Raw genomic sequence first — 21302 nt, 5'->3', positions numbered from 1 at the left:
GGGAAAGAGGTCGGTGGCTTTTTCCACCAAAATTCAAATTAGTGACCAACAGTCTTTCCTGCCCCACTCGCCACAAGCCCCAGCCAATCAGGTTAGAGGACCCAATATATATAAAAGATAAACTCAGACCTCACAGCACACCCTGAAGAAAGCCATAGCACGATGACGGAAATGTCTGTTCTACCTATCCAGAGATGTGGTAAGACTTGGAAAACTGCAACAATCACAATTGCATAAAGATAGGAAACCCACAAAATAACTGTCTTTTGGCTTAGGTGCTGACTTGGTTTTTTTGGCAGCATTATCCGTTAAGTAACACTAAATAAGCCCATTTAGCCCCAAACAAACAATTTAAACAGAGAGGAGCCTCTCCTGACCTTTTTAAATCATTTTGAATATCAACCCCTACATGTCTAAATGCTGATTTATGCATGGCCAAATTACAAACAGGACTTCCAAACTAACCACCATATTATAGTATATGCCAGGGGTATCCAAGCTTGACCCTTTCCAGGTCAGTTTTTTAGGATTTCCACAATGCATATGCATGAGACCTGTTTGCATTCTTTGGAGGCCATGTATGCAAATAGATCTCACACAATGTTCAATGTGTGATCTGTGCCTGAATTTTGGGCAACGTTTATAGAACCCAGGGGTTAATGCGCAGTGTTTAGTTTGTGAATACAAATGCAAAAATATGCTAAATAGGTAGAGTTTGAACATTCAGCAAGTTTAACTCATTTCTATTTTTGCATAGTTACATTTTTGGGTGCACAGAACCAGTCATAACCAAAATATCTTGCCTTACAGACCTCAAGTTTGCACTGCATCAGAGCATGTATTCCATTGACTAGAGGCTGAACAAATTTTCAGTTTTGGATTGGATTTGGCACCAAAAATGACCTGAAATCTGGGTTTCTGTTTTGCATGAAAAATGCCTGTATATTTTAGGGCCTCTTCTATCAAACTGCACTAGCAGTTTGTAGCGCAGTGAGCTGCGTTGAATGGCCTGCACTGCTCCCGACGCTCATAGAGTTCCTATGAGCATCGGGAGCAGCGCAGGCCATTCAGCGCGGCTCTCTGCTCTAAAAACTGCTAGCGCAGTTTGATAGAAGAGGCCCTTAGTCAGAAACTGTAAGCGTACCCCCCTCTCCCCACCACCAATACAAGCCCATCCCTACCAAGCCATCTTATCCCTGACAGAAAACTCATAACCCTAGGCCACCTATCAGCTCTGCTATCTACCCCTCCCCCATAGGCCTTCAATCAGTCTCTATTCCTCACCCTTCTGTTAGTAACTCTGGAATCTTTTCCCCAGACTCAGAAAGCTGCCTATATATCTCTTTTTTTTCTTTTTCTTTTAAAGGCACACCTGACCATTATCCGGCACACAGAATCTGTATTGAGGGCTCCTTAAGGAAACTACCTCTTTTATTTTACAGTAGCAATATCTAGAATTTTGCAGAAAAATTGGAACATTTGTGTGCTTACAGAAATCTTCTGCATGATACTTTGCAAAGCTGCTTTGGGTTGTAAATCTGCTATTGCCCACTCCATTCAACATTGGAGGGCAATTATTTTGGAATTCAGGGCAGCTTCTGTCCTTGTGCAGAGGGCACTGGGTGTGTGTGCGTGCTTCTTTTCTTGTCTCCTCAGTGTGGCCTTTTTAGACCTGCTTCTCTGCCATGAACAGTTGGCCTCTGGCACATCATGCTGATAACTGGACAAGTTTGTAGAACCCTGGTTATCTACAACTAAATATAGCAGATGTTTGTTGGCTCTTCAGCAAATGACATGTTTCCCCTGTCAAATTAAAGGACAGTAGCGAACTGGGAGGAGGTTTGCTTGTCATGTTTTTCAGAGGTATTAACATACTGACATAGGGGTCTTAAAGAAGAACTTTCACCATCGAATAAAGTTGGAGTGGTGTAAATAGGAGAAGGTAGACTTTGGTTTTCCTCTCATTTCCCAATTTCAGAGTTTTAAACATTTTCTATGTGGTCAAAATGATGACAGTCGCAACCACCATTTTGAAATGGAAGTGACATGAGCAGGAATGACTGGAGATTGCTCCTGCCTATGCCAGTTCTAACCTCAAAATGGCAGTCCTGACCTCCCAAGACTGTCTCACGAAGCTGCTGTGTGAAGTTGTGGCTGCTATTTTGACTATGCAGCAGGCTGGGGCAAGAGCAACTTGGGATCACTCCTGCTCTGAAGAGGCCACTGACCACCAGGGTTTCAAGAAATTGGGCCTGGGGAGAGCAGCTCTTTGTAGGGAGTGGGTGGGATGGGGTGGTGTTGGCCGGGCTTGTGGTGGTGATAGCACAGACTAGTTGTGTTTGCTTTTGGCTGAAAACATGTAGACTACCTAAATCCTGGGAACACCTATGATCTCCCCTCCCTTTGGAGTTGTGTGCAAGATTGATTAGGCATGCAGGTCATAGAGTATAGGCACAGGGCAGATATGCATGTAAGTGGTAATTGGTGCCAATTTATTAGTGAGTAAGGCCAATTATTGACCATCAATTTAGCGTGTTACTTTACACATATATATGTGATTTCATGCACAAAGCTGCATGTTTAACTTTGGGTAACGTATATAGTATTTGGGGACATAGGGACTTTAATGTTTAGGGACTCGCATATAAGCAGGACTGATGGAGAACCTAATCTTGTATTCAGAAGAATAAAGATAGGAACTGAGAAACTGAGCCGCAGTGTGGTTTGTACTTGATACAGCTGACTCCGGCAGGAGTGTAGAATACATGATTTTAATTGTGTGATCTCTGATAGGGGAAGTTAGATTCTGAAGCTCAGCTTTCCAAGAGCACTGTAGCTTTAACTTTTTAGTGCTTGTTCCTGGTTTCCAAACAGTTTAATATGCTCGGGTCAGGCTTAGCAGTTATGGAGGATGTGGCTTTGATTGAATACACCAGTATGACGGCAGCATACCATGAAAGCCAAGGTTGACAGAAAAAAATGGGATGAGGAGAATAGGTTTTTTGTTATCGCAAAGATGGCCTTTGATCTGCTTGGGACCTTGGATAGTTTAGCGGTGAAATGTGCTTTTTTTGCTTCATGTATAGCTAATTTGGAGTTTTGCAGAAGGTTTTTCCAGGTGGATTTGTCCTCAGTACTGAGAGTTTTGCGCCAAGTTTTCTTCTGCTTTTCTGACTATCCTTTTTTGTACTCTCAGGTCTTCTGTAAACCAGGGCGAAGAGAATGGTCAAGAGTTAGGTTTGGTCACCTTGACTTTTGCTAGGTTCTTGTAAAGTGTTTTGATGCCTAAATGCCAGGTCAGTGCCTTCTCTTCTATGGAGCATGATGTAGAATTTGTGCTTAGTTGTAGTTTGGAGATACTGTTGGAAAATGTGGTTGGGTTTACCGACTTTGGGTCGAACGCAATTGATTCCTGCTGCCTCTTTGATTTGGTGTGCAGGCTGATCGTGATTATATGATGGTCGATCCAGGGGACCATGATGTTTGTCAGCGAGGATGATTTCCGGTCGGTTTGTGGACCATCTGGGAGAAAGATTAGGTCCAGTGTGTTTCCAGAGTAGTGAGTGGGAGATGTGACTTGTTGAGTGAGTCCCAGATCTGACAGTGTTTGGATGAAATCTCGTGGAGTGCCCGTGACTTCTGGGTAGTTTGTGAAGTTGAAGTCTTCTAGGACTATGATTTGTTTATGGTTTACAGGCAGGTTGCTTATAATGGTTAGCAGTTCATCGAGACCAGACATAGTAAAGGAGGAGGGTGCTCTGTAGACTAGTATGATCATGATTTTTTTGTCGTGGCCTATTGAGAAAACAAGGCATTCTAGGTCTGGTAGTGTTATGGAATGTATTTGGCATGGGTTTAACTTGAACTTAGCGATCTCTGCCACCCTCCCTCTTTTGGGGCGGGAGCATGCCAGTGCATGGTAGTCTTGAGGGCATAATTCACCCAAGGTGACTCCATCATTGTCCCATGTTTCTGTCACTAGTACGAGGTCCCAGTTGTACTCTGTGATGGCATCTGAGGATGAGGTCTTTGCCATGTACAGATCTGGCATTCACTAGGGCTGCTGCAACGATGTGTGCATTGGGATGTATGTGTCGGTCTTGATCTTTATAAGGTTGTGGGTATTGATTGTTTTGGGAAGCGGTAACAGCTTCTTAGGTCTCCATATCTGCCCTGGCTCATTATGATGGGTATATGGTATGCCATCACGGGATGTATGAATGTGATGGCTAGAAGGGGGCTTAGTGTATTGGCTTGAGTGAGCGTGTTATGGTCAAGTCTGGGCATGGTTTTGGACTGGTCCTCCTTGTGCTGCATGAGGGCCGCACAAAGGGCCCTTGGGAGAGACTCACTTGCTTGGCGGCCCTGGATTATTGTAACATCACTTATCTAGCCTCCAGTAAAAAGAATATGAAAAGGCTGCCGATCATTCAGAACACAGCTGTTCGGTTGATTTTCCACTTGAGAAAATTTGATTATGTAACTAAATTCTATGGGAAGCTACATTGGCTCCCAGTTGAGGCAAGAATATTATTCAAGTTGGGTTGTATCTGTTACAAGACATTGTTTGGCCTTATACCCGATTATATTATTGATCACTTTAAATTTACTGACAGAAAAACCATTTTTCTCGGTGTTTTAGATTTACATTTCCTACTGTAAAAGGTTGCCTATACCAAAGATTTTTCCATAGAATTTTATCTTTTCAAGCTAGATCATGGGATAAACCCCTTTCTGTCCTGATAACAAACTTTAACTCCTATCTTTCCTTTAGAAAAATGCTAAAGATTACTTATTTGACAGATTCTTCTGAATGTGATTATAATATGCTATGCTTGTACAGTCTCTTGTTAACCGTGTTGAACAGAGGTTACCGTGGTATATAAGTAAATTTGTTATGTTATGTTTATCTTGTCTTGAAGTGCCACAGGAAAGGTCTGAGCTAAATCCTGAAATAGAGTTTGGAGGGCAGGTTTCCAGACCTCCTGAGCCTCTCTTCAGAAATCCTGAGGCAGCAGAACACCTTGTTAGTTGGAAGGGCCTAGAAAACCAGCCTCTTGCCCAATACAGCATCAGTGAAGAGACCTTGGGGTGGGGACAAATGTTAGCCAGGTGGTGGCCTAACCCCTTCATCTGCCAATGCAGAAATCAATATTGGCTTTTCTCAATACAGATTTCAAAAGAGAAGAGAATGCCAAGTGTGCATGCATAAAAGTTCTTCCAGTAGGATCTGGCTCATATCCTTAAAACTGGTTACTTATTCATGTGCTTATAATGGATCAGAAATCTTTAAATTGAAAAAAAGACCTTTCTTACCATCATATGGTGATTAAAGATGATCAGAAGAATATGTAAATTTTTGAGATCTGATCATCTGTTGAAAATGTATACAGGCTTTGATACTATCTCATTTGGATTACATAAATGTTATGCTTTTGGGTTTGCCAGACAACTGCATGGACTACAAATTTTGCAAAATTATATGGAAGGGAAATAGGGTGGAACATGTTGCACTTTTTTAATTAGAGCTCATTGGTTGCCATTAAATGCAAGAATTTGAATTTGAAGGTTTTTAATATTTGTTTTCAAAATTCTAGATATTAAGTTTGTGGGTTACACACGCCGTGATGAAGTTTAAGGTCGGAGTCTAAAATTAGATGGAATGTCCCAAATTTTTTTGAGATCCATTTACGATCTACAAGGTATAAATATAAAATTAATTATGGGCCAGGGTCTTCTTTTGTGGCATGCACTGCCTAGGCAACTTAGTGATATCATCTTAACAAGTTATTTAGACAACAATTGAAAACATGGCTTTTCCAAAAAATATTTTAAGGTTAAATAATTGTGATTAACTATTTGATTTAGAGGACTGGAAATTGCATAATATATCACAAACAAAAAAAAATCAATTCTATACCTTCCAATCTGCCTTGAATTGAACATTAAAGCAGAATAGAAACACATATGTAATGTTTGTCAACATTATCCTTGCAGTCTCAAAATTGCTCCGTGCTTGTGGGGGATATTAACTTTGTTTTCACGTAAAACGGATTATGTGTGGTGTCAAGGTGTGCTGGGGAAAGGGGTGATAGTCTGCGCTGACCCAGTCCTTGAGGTCCACAATGTAGCCTGGTTTTCAGGATTTCCACAGTGAATATGTAGGAAATGAAAGCTGTGAATGTAAATAGATCTTGTTAATTGAGTTCTGGTTAAAGCATTGGCGAACTTGGGTGTGGCGTGCCAAATTTACGCTTAAATTTCTGCCAGAAATGTACTTTATTTTTATTTAAAGTACTGCAGTAATTCTTAGATTTTTTTTGTTCTGGTTAATTGAGTTCTGGTTAAATCTACTGTATACAGCTTAGCTACAATACAAGAACAAAGTGGTTTACAAGATAATCTAAAAATAACCTAAAAATTATGATTTGCAAGAATAACCAACCCAGAAGTGGGGAAGAGTTGCTTGCATTCCCCCTTGTAATATGATAATCATTTGGCAATCTTTCCCTGTTGCTAAATACTAATGAACATAACTTCTATTGCAACAATCTAGATAACAGAATAAACCTGTTTCATTATTCTCTTAACTTCTATTGCAACCGTGTCCTGAACGTTTAAAAAAAAAAAAAAGTATTCCAGCAGAACAGTGTATGAGATTTGCAAAAAATAAATAAATAAATAAATAAAGTTATCACCTCCTGAACTTCCCGTCTGTCTCAGTCTTCACTGGCCATGGGGGTGTAATCAAACTGGAGATGAGTCTTCCACCTTAGTCAGAAAGCTGCAGCATAGGGCATGGACCACAGAGTAGGCGTGTGGCCTTGGACATAAAGTCACTGGTGGAAGCAAATAAGAGGAATGATTTTAAGTGGTTTTGGATAAAAATGGTGCACACAGCATTTCTTACTACTATAGATTAAAAGGGAAGCAGCCTACCTGGTGTTATGCCCATTTATTAAAGGGATAATTCCAGGACTGGATGTCTTCATTTAGGTGCCCCAAGGCTGAAGACCAGTGTTTCATGGGTGTTCTTCTATCAACGATTTCTTCCCTGCGTGCTCATCTTACATCCATCAGGCCTAGGCTCAAATTTGCCAGCCCACTTGTTGATGCTCTAATGAATGGAATCGTTAACTGCTTTGGTCCATTTGATAGTAGCAAGTGTTTCCTACAATTCAAGCTGTGCTGGATCCAGTTAGATGCTGCCAGAGCTCATGCCAAATACTTGCTGATGCAAGCAATGCAGGCTCAGGCTGACACTGCAAACACAACTCCTAATGCAGCACCAGCTTCCAGTAAAGACACCAGCTTCTTCTGCCTCTTTGAATCAAATAAAAGGGAAAATTCTTTGCAGTAAACTAGACCTCTTCTTGAATGATGCTACACATGATATATCCAGTCTCTAGTACTATCTAACTATGAAGAAAATGTTTATACTGAAGAATACGAGCCTTCCATCAAGCATACCAGTGGGGAGAGACTGCAGCATCAGTGGACAGATTCTTACACCACGCAGGAATAGTTTAACTGACGAGCATTTTGAGATTCTTATTGGTGAGCATTAAAAGCAACTCATTTGAAAATAAAGGACTCATTGTTGTAATGTTCAAATAATTATAATTAGTAAGTATTAACTAACCTAGTAAAGTAACTATTTATATTTAGTGAAGAGTAACTGAAATCAGTATCTACCATATTTTTCGCGCTATAAGATATACCTGACCTTAAGACGCACGTAAGTTTAGAGGAGGAAAACCAAGAAAAATAAACCTTCTGAACCAAATTGTGTACTAATATATTTAATAAAATATACCAGGCTCTGCACCCTGTCCCTCCCTTCCCTACTAGGCTCTGAACCCAGCTCCCCTCCCTGTCAGGCTCTGTACCCTAAAAAGTAACTGTTTTTAAAAGAATAGATGTGCTGAAGTCAACACAATTTATTCCTCTGTAATTTATCCCCACAGTAATGGAGTTGGTTCAGTATTGTAGGTACACAAGTGCTCACACAGCTGGCACCTTATTTGCATATAATTTGACGTCTCATGTACTGTAAAATTTAAATACAAGCAGCTGGCACTAGTTCCTTTTCCATTATAAGTCCCAACAGCATCCGTTTATCAATAAAGTGATATATTGAACTAAGCTCATAAGCTAAATTACATTATAGATATAGAATTACCGTATACTAGGCTGAGACTTTTTTGGGAGAATATCTGTCACATGTTCATGTCAACCACACCTCTGCATTCTTTTTTTTTTTTTTGCTTGAAATAGCAACAATTTACTTCTTCAAGACAGGAAACTGCACAACGTCAATGAGGAAAACTATGGATCAAAATAAATGTAGTAAATCATGCTTCCAGCCAGGGCGGTTCTGCACAAAGGAAACAAGGCTTGAGGACTTCCTCCGACCTGCGTGCGTGAAGGGTCTGTCTTGCACGTGTGCACACACGTGGACCAATGCCGAGACCTCACAGCCCAGGAAGGTAGAAGAGCGGCGTTGAGGTCAGCATCAGATCACTTTCGGCCGGGATTTTTCTACAGGCTCTCTCAACTGACGATTATCGTGTGTGAGGAACCTGCTGAGGGGTCAACCTGTCAGTAGCCCCTATCTTAACCCCCACAAAATGTCTCTCCCATCTTCCGTGTTAAAAATTTGTTATATTTGCTCCATAAAACACACAGACATTTCCACCCACTTTTTTGGGGGGGGAAAAATGCGTCTTATGGAGTGAAAAATATGGTAGTTACTGTTACTAGTTACATAGGATAAAAAGTAACTAGCGCAGCACTCTGTCCCCTTCCAGGCTGTCATCACTTCTTCCTCCTCCCTCCCAAGTTCACCTTAATTCGCCTTGCAAATGATGCTGCCGGTGGTGGTGACTCACATACACATTATTTATATTCTGTATATCCTACAATTCTATGCAGATTACAAATTATTCAGGTATTCAAGCATTTTTCTCTGTCTGTCCCGGTGGGCTCACACTCTATCTAATGTACCTGGGGCAACGGGAGGATTAAGTGACTTGCCCAGAGTCACAAGGAGCAGTGCAGGATTTGAACCCACAACCCCAGGGTGCTGGGGCTGTAGCTCTAACCACGGCGAACAAACAAACCAAAACTGCAGATGTGTACAACGATGTAGGCGAATTTTATTGTGACAAACAAACTATATATAAAACCTTTTTACCAAACAGGGGACCCAACACGGTCCGTGTTTCGGACAACCTTCATCAGGGGTCCTATTAGGTACAGATATAATATAAAAAACACAATATTAAAAATACAATAATATAAACAGTTGTAACAATAATAAAAGTAAAAAATAAAAAGTGACGAATAGTGAAAATAAGACAACAAGATGATAAATTTAACCATAAACTATAATGAATGAGGACAAATATATGTTTTAAAAGGTGGTAAGTATGCATGCAATATCAATCGAAATGCATGCAGAAAAAACAGAATTCAGTAATAAGTGACTCTTTTTGGTTTTTGGTTCTGTTGCTCTGCGACCTGCCCTCTGACGCAACTTCCTATTTCCTCAGGGGCAGGCCGCAGTAGCAGAGAGAAGATGGCATTGGAGGCAGGGCAGTCTGTGAGTTGCCGCCACCGGTAGCAACCTTTGAAAGGCGAATTAAGGTGGACTTGGGAGAAGGGGGGGAAGGAGCGATGATGGCCCGAAAGTGGACGAGAGATGCCTGGAGACGGGTGTGGCAGTTGAAGCTCTGCAGGAAGGGAGGAATGAAAGCTGTTAAACAAGCAGTCTGATCAGCAGAAAACTGCCGCTGCTTGAAGAGTGCTGCCAGAGGCCACTGCCTCAGTTGGCCTCATTATAGGGCCCCCCCCCCTGCTATAGATGAACTTTCCAGAGCTGTTGGACAGCATGGATATAGTTCAAAAGACGGCATTGATCCATGCCTCCTGGCAGCAGAGTATTGTGCCACATTGCACAGGACACGTGTACAAAATCTGAGACCAGGAAGCACTGCAGGGTTTAGGTTCTTGCCAGCTGCTATAATTGGGCTCCTGGAGTGGCTGAGTTGAGTGCCTTCCAGTGCTTAAGAGGAAACTGAAGCCTCTTACAAGTGGGGAGCTGTGGTTGAGGCGAACCAGAAAAAAAAGAGAAGAAAGAAAACTGAAATAAAAAGAAGAGACCTTCTTGATGGCTTATCATTCCCTCTGTGGAATATGCCTAAATTGGAGGTTCTCAACCTAGCCCTTGGGACATACTAAGCCAGTCAAGATACCCACATGAATATGCATGAAATAGATTTGCGTGCACTGCCTTTACGCTAATGTATGAGGGATCTTCAAAAAGTTTCCACACTTATTTTTTTTTTTTTTTTAACACTCACTTATTTATTTATTTATTTTTATTTTTTTAATTTTTAATTTATTATCAATTAATTACAAATAAAGAATTAACTTTGAAAAGAAAATTAGAAAAAGTACAAACAATACCATTAAAATGAAACACAAAAAAATTCCAACTGGGAGAACAAAGTAAGTAAGTAAAAATCCCTTCCATGAAAAAGGGGTAGATACAAATTTATTTATAAAGAATAGAGCAGTTAACCTCGGCTAAATATTAACAGACATGAGTTATTCTGTACTTTCCTAGGTAGCATCAGAAATCCCTTTTCCTTCTAAGAAAAAACGCAACTGTTCTGGGTCAAAAAAAATATACTTATTTTGTTGATAATTTATAAAATATTTGTCGCTTATTGAACTGTTGATTGCTTGCTCTATTGCCTGGGGTTGCTGCTTCCACTTTTTGCTTTCTCTGGAACTTTATGTCTCTCCGTTTGTTTGGTATCTGGGAGTAGACTTAAAGGAGGGGTATGGGGATGGGTACTGGGGGCAGGGATTGGATGGAATTTGTCTTTCTTATGGGCTTGTCTTCTCTGTTGGATTATATCCTATTACTTGTAACTGGTCTGTTCCTTTGGGGCACTGGGTGTTGGGGCCCTTTTGGGATTTGAGGTTGGAGTTGGGGGTTATATGGGTGAACTGGTGTGGGGGAGTTGTTTTTCTGACAATAATATTGTGAGCTTGTTCTATCTTACGTTGTATTTCTGTTCCTTCATTTGTTGAGCTCAATAAAATACATTTAACAATAAAACATTTACAAGGAAACCTCAACTGAAAGGAGGCTCCTAAAGAAATAACTTTAGATCTATATTGCATAAATTCCTTCCTTCGGGTTTGAATCCATCGTGAAACATCCGGAAAAAATATAAATTTTTCCACCCAAGTAAAAAATCTGCTTTAAATTAAAATATAATTTCAAAATCATGTCCTTGTCTTGAGGAAAAACAAAGGATACTATCAAAGTAGCGCGGCCCAGAATTTAAATTTCAGAAGATTCCAGTAGCTCTGAAATTCCTAACTGTGCTTGTTCTTCCTCTTCTTTCTTTTTCCTCATAGTTCTTTTAAGGAAATGAAGTCTTTGTATCGGGGGGATATTAGACTCTGAGATTTTCAATATGGAGCTCCGAATAGAGGAGAATCTAGCGCGGAACATTAAGAAAGGGGATAAATCCGTCTTTAGGTATATTAGTGACAGGAAAAGAAACAAAGATGGGATAGAACGACTCAGGAAATCGGACGGGAATTATGCAGAATCGGATTCCACTAAGGCCGAACTACTAAATGAATACTTCTGCTCGGTTTTCACCTGTGAGGAGTCGGGATCCGGTCCACTTTTACGGACAAGGGAAAGCCAGAAAGACCCGTTTCAAGACTTCAAGTTTACGCCCAGTAGCGTCTACTGCGAACTTTCAAGACTCAAAGTAAACAAAGCCATGGGACCAGACAACCTACACCCCAGGGTGCTCAGAGAGCTGAGGGAAGTCCTGGCGGAACCATTATCTGTGCTCTTCAATCTCTCCCTAAGCACGGGAAGAGTCCCCTTGGACTGGAAAACAGCTAACGTTATTCCACTCCATAAAAAGGGCTGTAGGACAGAGACGGCGAATTACAGACCGGTAAGTCTCACATCCATAGTATGCAAACTCATGGAAACACTGATCAAACAGAAACTTGATACAATCCTGGATGAAGAAGATCTACGTGATCCCCATCAACATGGATTTACCAAAGGCAGGTCCTGCCAATCAAATCTGATTAGCTTCTTCGACTGGGTAACAAGACAACTGGATGCCGGGGAGTCCCTGGACGTAGTGTATTTGGACTTCAGCAAAGCTTTTGACAGCGTCCCACACCGTAGGTTACTGAACAAGTTGAAATCGCTGGGATTAGGGGAAACACTAGCTGCATGGGTTAAGGATTGGCTGAGCGGTAGACTTCAGAGAGTGATGGTAAATGGTACCCCATCCAAAACATCGAATGTGACCAGTGGAGTACCACAGGGCTCGGTCTTGGGTCCAATCCTATTCAACATATTCATAAGTGATATGACCCAAGGGATCAGAGGAAAAATATCATTGTTCGCCGATGACGCCAAACTGTGCAACATAGTAGGTAAAAGCACTATGCCTGACAATATGACACAGGACCTACTACTATTAGAACAATGGTCATCGACTTGGCAGCTTAACTTCAATGCTAAAAAATGCAAAGTGATGCACCTGGGTAAAAGAAATCTGTGCAGGACTTACACGTTAAATGGTGAGACCTTAGTTAGGACCACGGAATTAGGAGTAATCATTAGTGATGACATGAAAACTGCCAATCAGGTGGAAAAGGCTTCCTCTAAGGCAAGGCAAATGATGGGTTGTATTCGTAGAGGTTTTATCAGCAGGATGCCAGAGGTCATAATGCCACTGTACAGGTCCATGGTGAGACCTCATTTGGAATATTGTGTTCAATTCTGGAGACCAAATTACCGGAAAGATGTGCTGAGAATGGAGTCAGTTCAGTGGATGGCCACCAGGATGGTCTCGGGGCTCAAAGATCTTCCGTATGAAGTAAGGCTGAATAAATTGCAGCTGTACTCACTTGAAGAACGAAGAGAGAGAGGGGACATGATCGAGACATTTAAATATATCACGGGTCGTATCGAGGTGGAAGAGGATATCTTCTGTCTTATAGGACCTTCTTCCACCAGAGGGCATCCGCTGAAAATCAGGGGAGGGAAATTTCATGGTGACTCCAGAAAGTATTTCTTCACTGAGAGGGTGGTCAATCATTGGAATGAACTCCCACGGCAGGTGATTGAGGCCAACAGCATGTCAGATTTCAAAAATAAATGGGATATTCATGTGGGATCTCTAATGAGGTAAGGGCAGGGGGTGGTGAGCAAAATCAAGGAGAAGGGTCAATAGAGTGGGCAGACTTGATGGGCTTTGGCCCTTTTCTGCCGTCATTTTTCTATGTTTCTATGTTTCTATGAGATCAAAAAATTTTTTAAGATCTCTCTTGAAGTCATAAATTTAAGTATAGGAAAATTCAGTAGCCTTAAATTCAGGCTCCTATTTTGATTTTCAAGATTTTAAATTTTCCGTAGATAAAAAGTTTTATCTGTAACTTGTTGTTTATTAAAGGTTTTGACCTCCAACATAGTTTGTTCAATCTCCCCAATTTTCTGGTTTTGCTGTTGAACCTGGGTTTCCAATTGGTTAATTTTTAATGGGAGCCCAAGAGTTAGAGAAATAATGTTGCTACATACCAAATGAAGGTTTTCAATTGCTGTCCAAAGAGAGTCCAGGGTTTCCACCGGTGGTCTGAGAAGCGGCTTGAGTTGGGTCATCTGAGACTGGTTTTGTTCCAGCCGCTGAGCTCCATCGCAGCTCATGTCTCCTTCCAACTCACCTCTACTCTCATTCGGTGCTCCTCCCTCGAACGGCTTCAACGAAGTTGAAAATGTTGAAGCATTCATCTCCAAACTTGCCGGCTGCAACAAATTCTCCCTCCCTTCCATTCCCAGGGAGCCCTCTAGTTGGAGGTTTGACGTAGCCACGTTTCCAGGCGCCGGGGGAGGGTCAGGTCCTGCAGGGCTCAGCAAAAATTCGCTGTCTAAGCTGAGCCTTTCCTGAGGCTCTGCAGCAGATAAGCCCATCACCGAGGGGACTGTAAATTAAGTCATTACAGTCTGACGCGGTGTGGATGTAGCAGACAGGAGTAGAGGGATGATCCTCTGTCTTCCCCTTCTTTTCGGCATTGAGAAAGAGAATTAAAGGAAACGTAACAGGTAAAAAATAGACTCACCAACTCAGGAGCTCACAAACGTGCGTCCTGCTCTGTCGCCATCTTAGTTTGTTCTCCACTATTTATTTTTTACAGAAAGGGTGGTAGATATGTGGAACAGTCTACCGGAAGAGGTGGTGGAAACAGAGACTGTGTCAGACTTGAAGAGGGCCTGGGATAGGCACATGGGATCTCTCAGAGAGAGAAAGAGATAATGGTTACTGTGGATGGGCAGACTAGATGGGCCAATTGGCCTTTATCTGCCATCATGTTTCTATGTTTATAAATATCTCAAAAGTAAATTATATCTCTACCTGCAAGGTGAGCCGGCTTGCCTGACTAGTCACATGACATTCTATGGCACGCCCTCTTACCTCCCCAACCATTTCCTGCAAAAATATAAAAATGCAGAAACTTTCTGTAGAACCCTGTGCTTGTTCGTTATGGATATCCAGAACACCAGCCTGGCTTGATGTGTCCTGTGGCTTGGATTGAGAACCCTTGCCCTAAATACGGTAAATGTTTAGGAAAAAAAATGTTCACTTCCTACACCCACTTAGTGCATGTTGACTCGGACTATAAGAAAAAGTTATAGAGTATTCTTTCTGCTTTGAGGTCTAAAACCCAGGTGTGCGTCTCTTATTAGGTGAAAACCTAATGCTTGACGAGGATAATTGTGATACTGCTTGTGAGTCTGTTAGTGCTTTGTACCTCATACCTGCAGGCCTTTTCGCAGGGAAGCTTTCCTTTGAAACGTGGGTGGCTTTTACACCTTGGGTTCTTATTTTCTACCAGCATTGAAGCAGATGGAAAGTGCACACCTGAATGTAGGCCCAGTGGCATACTGGTATGTGGACCGTAGGCCCAGTGGCATACTGGTTTGTGATTTCTGTCCCTCAAACTAAAATGTGTGAGGGGAGAGGGGAAGTGTACATGATTTTCAGCAATGTGCATCTACTTGGGTAAAAAAAAACCAAAAACCCCAGACAACGTTCTAATACTATTACTAGTAATAATTTCTATAGTGCTGTGTTTCTTGCAAATATTTAAAAACAGCAATTAAAATCTTGAATTTAAGTGTTGCTATTTCTGTGGTGCATGCGTATTCTCTTTTTTTTTTGTTTATACACATTAAAACACTTCCAGGTACATTCACTTTGTTCTTATCTGGTTGTTCTTATCTGGTGTAACAGCAAACATTGTCTAGTGTACAGAGCAAACAGCAGGTGAAATTGCTAAGGGAGAGTCTCTCTGCCACCTTTCCCATCCTCAGGGCTCCCTTTTCAGAAATTTTGCTGTAGACCCAGAAGTGATGATAAGAAGAAATGGCTGCTTAGTTGATAATTCTTTGTGCAGCATTAATGAAGGAAGTTCTTAGTTATTTGGAAGAAAATGTGTGTTTCACCTCTCCCCCCCCCATTCACTATCTCCACAGACCTGCTGAGCAGGTGTTCAGAGTAGAGAATTACACAGGGTAAAAATTTATTCCCGCAAACCATCTGATCCCATCCGCACAAGCCTCAAATACTTTCATACTGAACTTATTTTATTAAAGTATAAAGAGAAACAATATTCTGTACAATTGTCATTTTATAAGTCAGAGCTGCCAAACTAGAAGAAGAGATCTTCAGCTGACAGGGCTTTGTTTATAAACATTTATCAACACAGCTACAATACTATTTTATCCTACAACAAAAAAAGAAAAGAAATAGAGATTTTTGGTTTTTGCTTTCCTCATCTTCTTGTCATTCTCTTCCATCCATCCACTGTCTGCCTTCTCTCTGCCTCTTCCATATGGCATCTGCTCTATTTCTATGCCTCTACCAAAAACAGTTTCCTCTCCTTTCATCTCTCCCTACCCCTTTGGTCTGGCACCCATTTTCTTTCCTCCGCTCCCCCCATGGTCTGGTATCTGTCTTCTTCCCTTCCATCTCTCACTCCCTCTCCCAGGTGGTTTTTAGCAATCCTCTCCTCCTTTCCTCCCTTCAGATCTGGTATCTGTCTCCACCCCTTCCCCCAATGCTCTGGTATCTCTATCTCTCCTCTGCCTTTTCCTTCCTTTTCTTTTCTGCTCTTCCTTTTTAATTTGTTTTCTACCTCTTGTCTACTTTCTTACTTTCCATCCTCAATTTCCCCCCCCCCCCTCAATGTGTCTTAGGCACCTAGTTTGGTGGTGGTATTCTATTTGCCATGTAAAACCAGGCACCCTGTTATAAATTACCCTCCATCTAGCTGCCATTCTCAGATAGCTGCGCGCTATTCTATAATGCTGGGTGCCTAAATTCTATAGTGCAACCCAAAAGGAGGGCATGGCTGTGGGAGGGGAACGGTCTGGTTAGAGGTGTTCCAAAAAGTTGGGCATAATATTACAGAATAATGGGTCTCCGTGCTCAACTTGAGCACCAGGATTTCCGTCAGCTTTTAGCAGGTATAAATCAGGGGGCCCAGAGCTGGGTGCGGGACGTTAAACAGTGTTCTCTTGTGTAGCATAGTGCTTAGAGGCTGATTCTCTAAACGGTGCCTAAAAAATAGGCGCCAGCTGCTTGTCGGTCATGCTTAGGTGCTGTTTACAGGATCACAGCTAGCTGTTCGTATGTAAAAACTTAGGCACTTGACATGTAGGCGAGGGTTTTAAAGACCTACATTTTAGGCACCTAAGAGAGGCATTTTCGATAGAATGTCTAAGTCAAATTTGGACGTTTTGGAAACCCATTTCCTACTACTGTAACATAAGGGAACAAAATCTTATAAGCAGGGCCGTCTCTCTGAGAAAAGATTTACACTCTAGCGCCCTTGTCATGTGCTTTATTTTTATTTCAGGATACCTTCCAAACGGTGTTCATGCGGTGGAAGCTATGTTGGCAGCTGCAAGCATCGGTGCCATTTGGAGCTCCACTTCTCCGGACTTTGGCGTTAACGTAAGGAAGCCGTGTGTGTGTGTGTGCTCACATATATTTTTATTGCCTTTACATCCATGGCGCGCAGCCTTGATCCTCAAGGGCTGCAACCCAGTCAGGTTCTCAGGATTTCCACAATGAGAATGTGCAAGACTTATTTCATATAGTGCAGGCAGTGTCTGCAAGATCTGGCACATAATGTAAAAATCCTGGAAACCTGACTAGGTTGTGGCCCTTGAGGACCAAAGTAGAAAATGACACGGGGACAAATTTGTCACCATCCCTGCAGGAACTCAGTTTCCCCGTCCTGTCCCTGTGAGTTTTGTCGCTGTCGCTGTCCCTGTCCCATTCCTGTTTGCTCTGCCTTAACCGCAGAAGCCTCAAACACTCATGATTTTAAAGTGCAGATGAGGACAGAGCTTGCAGGAATGGGGCAGGGATGGGAAAACGAGCTCGTGTGGGGATGGGGAAAAGTTTGTTCCCTGTGTGATTCTCTAGACGGAAGTGATTTACCCCTGCTTTACATGCATTTTGTGGTCAGAGTATTAACAGTGCATTGTGACTTTAGAAAGCTGCCTTTATCCCCTTTCTCCATTACTTTATTGTAAATGAGTTAATGGAAAAAGAAAGTGAGGCTGGGCCTGGGCGTACATTTTAGCTTGAACTGTTTTAAGTAGAGCCTGCCATGCTCTTCCTGTGCTCTTCTGCTGCCCCTCGGAGTCAGTCAGACTTCTGGAATACAATCCTGCAAGAGAGTTTCGGTAAAGAGCCAGTAGAAAGAGGACGGTTCAACCAGACAAATGTATATATTCCAGTGCAATAGAGGGATGGTATGCTGAACCATAGGATTTCCCATCTGTGCTCATGTAAATGCTGTAGCTTTTCAACTCCTTCTCCTCCACATGCTGCCCCTTCAGTTCTTCCTTGTGCAGGTAAGCATGAAGGTGTTTCATTGATCTGTTCCATTATTTCTTTATTGTTTTGCGGTGTTTTTACAGTTTTTCATTGCAGATTAGTTTTGTGCGCTTAAAAGGAATGCATTGCCTGCTTGGAAAGGAGCAGACATTTAAGTCTGCAGCTGGCAGGTGCATCCTTTGGGGACCTCTACAGCCAGCCTGCTGAAGATTTGTGGAGCTCAGGGTACCAGGCCCTCAGCACTTGCTCTCTTCCTTGACTTGGTCAAGAGCTTGAGCGCAGGCTGTTAGGTATATATAGCATCTTTAGGGGCACTCACGGTACCGGCTGCTTCTCTTTTTTTCGGCATTGTGCAGCCTGTGGTGGGGGTTGACGATCAGTTCAACTAAGGTCTGACTGGCAGCCCAAAGATCTTGGCGTGGCAGCTGACCGCCAGCTAGAGGCAGAGAACTCCTCCAGAACTAGCTACGCTTTAAAGGAGCTGAAGCAGGCTGCAGCACTACTTCCACAGCACATGGTCTGTGAGTACAGGCTGTGATGGCCTATGGGGAAAATTGGAAGGGGGGTTGTCTTGAAAACTGTGTGTTTTAACTTTCTGCAATTAGGCCTTTGGCCCCCCCTCCTCTAAAATCCTATTTTTTTGGTCCACCATGAAGCGTTTTGAAGATGTTTTCTAGTGCCAAAATGCTGCGGTGGCTATCTTGGATTTCCTGATTTTTATTTATTTATTTTTAGTTCTCCAAATTCTTTAAAACTTCTCATTTGCCTCAAAACTCCTAGGGATGGTGTCCTCAAACCCTAATACCCCTATACCATAGTGGAGAGACCTAATGAATTCTTTGCTTCGGTGTTTACAGAAGAAGATGTAAGAGATCTATCAGAACTGGAAATGGTATCATGTCTTAATTGCACTGGATGGGTGGCTGAAGATCGCCCTTGCACCATGTGCTGCGCAGCATGGGATGGAGGGGTGGGAGCTTTGGGCTTAGCCCCTCTGCAGTCTTCTAGGGCTGGTGAAAGAAAGATGGTCCCATTGGGTGGAAAGAAATATTTCCTGAAGCCCCGGGACAGTGGTACTGCACACTCTAAGGGCATATACGCTTTGTAGACCAAGAAAAGGCTGCTACCCTATACTAAGGGGGGAGGAGAGTTGCTCTCTTGAGCCTTTCCCCTGGAGTTCATTAACACCTCTGGCAGGCTTATGCACAGGGTTGAACTCTGCCTGTCAGGTCCGCTGGCAAGTGGCCCAGTGCACTGGCCCCGCTGGATCCTTGGAGCATTTCTTCCTGGAGAGCATGTGCTTTTCAGATAATCCAAGTACCTTTGCCATTTCTAGATAATGGTTATGGTTTCTTTTTTCCATTTTTTTTTTCCTTTCTTTATCCCTATGCTATGGAAGTGGTCAGAACATCATATCACCGTGATGTTGACGATGTTTAAAATCTCTACCTCCCCTCTTCCATGTGTGTTCTGAATCTTGACCAAGAGGTAGAGAAGGGATCATCATTAGTTCATAGCTCAGACCCTTCACCTGGATCATAGCCACAACATTGAGAATTTTTATAGAGCTCCAAAAAAAGGATCTCCTCCACCTATGAGCATTCTGGCGGTCTTCTATGAGTGAAAAGCAGCTGGATGCTTAAGGAATGATTTAAGGAGCTGCAGTTGTATTTTAAGGGTAATCAGTTTGGTTCCATTTTAAGGGGTGGATCTATCCAAACCTTTTGTACGATCTAGTTTTTATACTTTTTTTTGTAACCCGCCTTGTACAGAGTTTTAAAGCTAAATGTAGCAGGTTCTAAATGCATGTATTAAATTAGGTGACACAAGGGTGAAGTTGCAGGTTCTGTGCTATTGCAGTAGTTCAGGTAAGACAGACAACCTGAGCCTGGCAGAGTTTGATCCTGCCATCAATTTTCCGCATTTTTTTGTAAACCTAGAGATAATTCCTGTGCCAAACTGAGCTTAGGTTTACATTCCATTTCTCTCCCAAACATCAGAACAAGGGCTGCCCTTTTATATGTCCAAGGTAATTACCACAGGAAAAAAGGCACATCTGACTTGTGAACTGCTACTTTCAGAACGATTGCCCTTTGCAGTGAAAATGTTTCCCTGGAGTGTTAATGGAGTAGTGCTCCTTTCGCAGGTATTTTTACTCCAGACATGTATTAGGAGCAAAGTGAAGCAGTCAAGCTTGGTGAGAAATTACTTTTTGCAATGAAACCAGTAATCAGTAAACAGAGTGAAAACCAACTGAGCAGTAAAACAGGACCAAAATCTGTGGCTTGGCATTTTGGATGGGAAGAGGGGGGAGAAAGCCTTGGCAAGAGGAAAATTAAGTAATTTAGCAATCACTTGCACCATTTTATATGTTTTGTTGGGGTTTTTTGGGGTTTTTTAAAAATTCATATTATTCAGCTTTTCATATCTTCAGCTGGTATGTTCTGTCTCTCTGAACAGTTTAATAACCATATTAAGAGTTTAGAGCTTGCTTGGAGCACCTTATGTGAAACTTGTACAAAGTTATTTGGCCGATATGGCCAGTGTGAAGTTCTCAGAGCAGTCACTAGAGAGCAGCAGATCTCTGCTTTCCCTCATGCAGGGATTGAAGTTCTATGGAATCTGCAGTACTGCTAGGTATAATGCAAACAAACACTTAAACTGGCTTAAAGTTGGCCTGGGTTTACTGTTAATTGAAGAGCTTAATTTCAAAATCCTAAGTATGAATTTCACACAGGAAACACACACACACACTCAGGAAGGAGGTGCTCTAAATGGATGGTCTCTCCCCCTTTTATTGAGAATCATAGCTCCATTAATTACTTAGCTAATGCTCTACAAGGTTATAATTTCAGAATGCATTTACAGTGAGGATTAGACCAAGGTAATTTTATTGTTTACTTATTTCATGTGCTTCTCAAAACTACTATCTCACGTGACATATGAATACATAATAACAGTTACAATAAAGTGATTCCCAATGTGTACTTTTCTGATATGTCTCAAATCTTACTATGATAAATCTTAACCAATTGTTAGTGTAGTCCTTAGTCACTTCTCTCTGAATCACTAACTATTCTCTGTACTCTTTTAAATCTCTAATCTAATAAAGCTATATGGTGCCTATTTACATATTGCAGCACCATATACACTGCAGGGACCTGCTGACACAGTTGAAAGCTAAGTGGGAACTTCTTTCTCTTTTTTTGCCATTGAAAATTAGTTGAGCATTTGAACAGTATGTTCTTTTTCAAGCTCTTTTTCAAAATAAGTCATACACAGTGATGGGGCGGTGGGTTTGGCTATAGGAGCTAACGCTCTTGGTCAAATTTC

The 21302-nt window shown here is 41.9% G+C and overlaps 1 protein-coding gene across 2 annotated transcripts in view; it reads left to right on the top strand.

Annotated features, from left to right (window-relative positions):
- AACS (acetoacetyl-CoA synthetase) overlaps positions 1 to 21302 on the top strand; it is a 132011-nt gene that overhangs the window by 22173 nt on the left and 88536 nt on the right. For both annotated transcript variants that reach the window (XM_033953560.1, XM_033953559.1), the window contains exon 5: positions 16978 to 17075. In XM_033953560.1, coding sequence (XP_033809451.1) covers positions 16978 to 17075 — 98 coding nt within the window. The remainder of the gene's footprint in view (positions 1 to 16977; positions 17076 to 21302) is intronic.

The sequence above is a fragment of the Geotrypetes seraphini genome, chromosome 8 (genome assembly GCF_902459505.1).
Source record: "Geotrypetes seraphini chromosome 8, aGeoSer1.1, whole genome shotgun sequence".
NCBI classification, from domain to species: Eukaryota; Metazoa; Chordata; class Amphibia; order Gymnophiona; family Dermophiidae; genus Geotrypetes; species Geotrypetes seraphini.
Note: the sequence above shows the minus strand (reverse complement) of the source record. Positions and strands in the feature narration are given on the sequence as shown.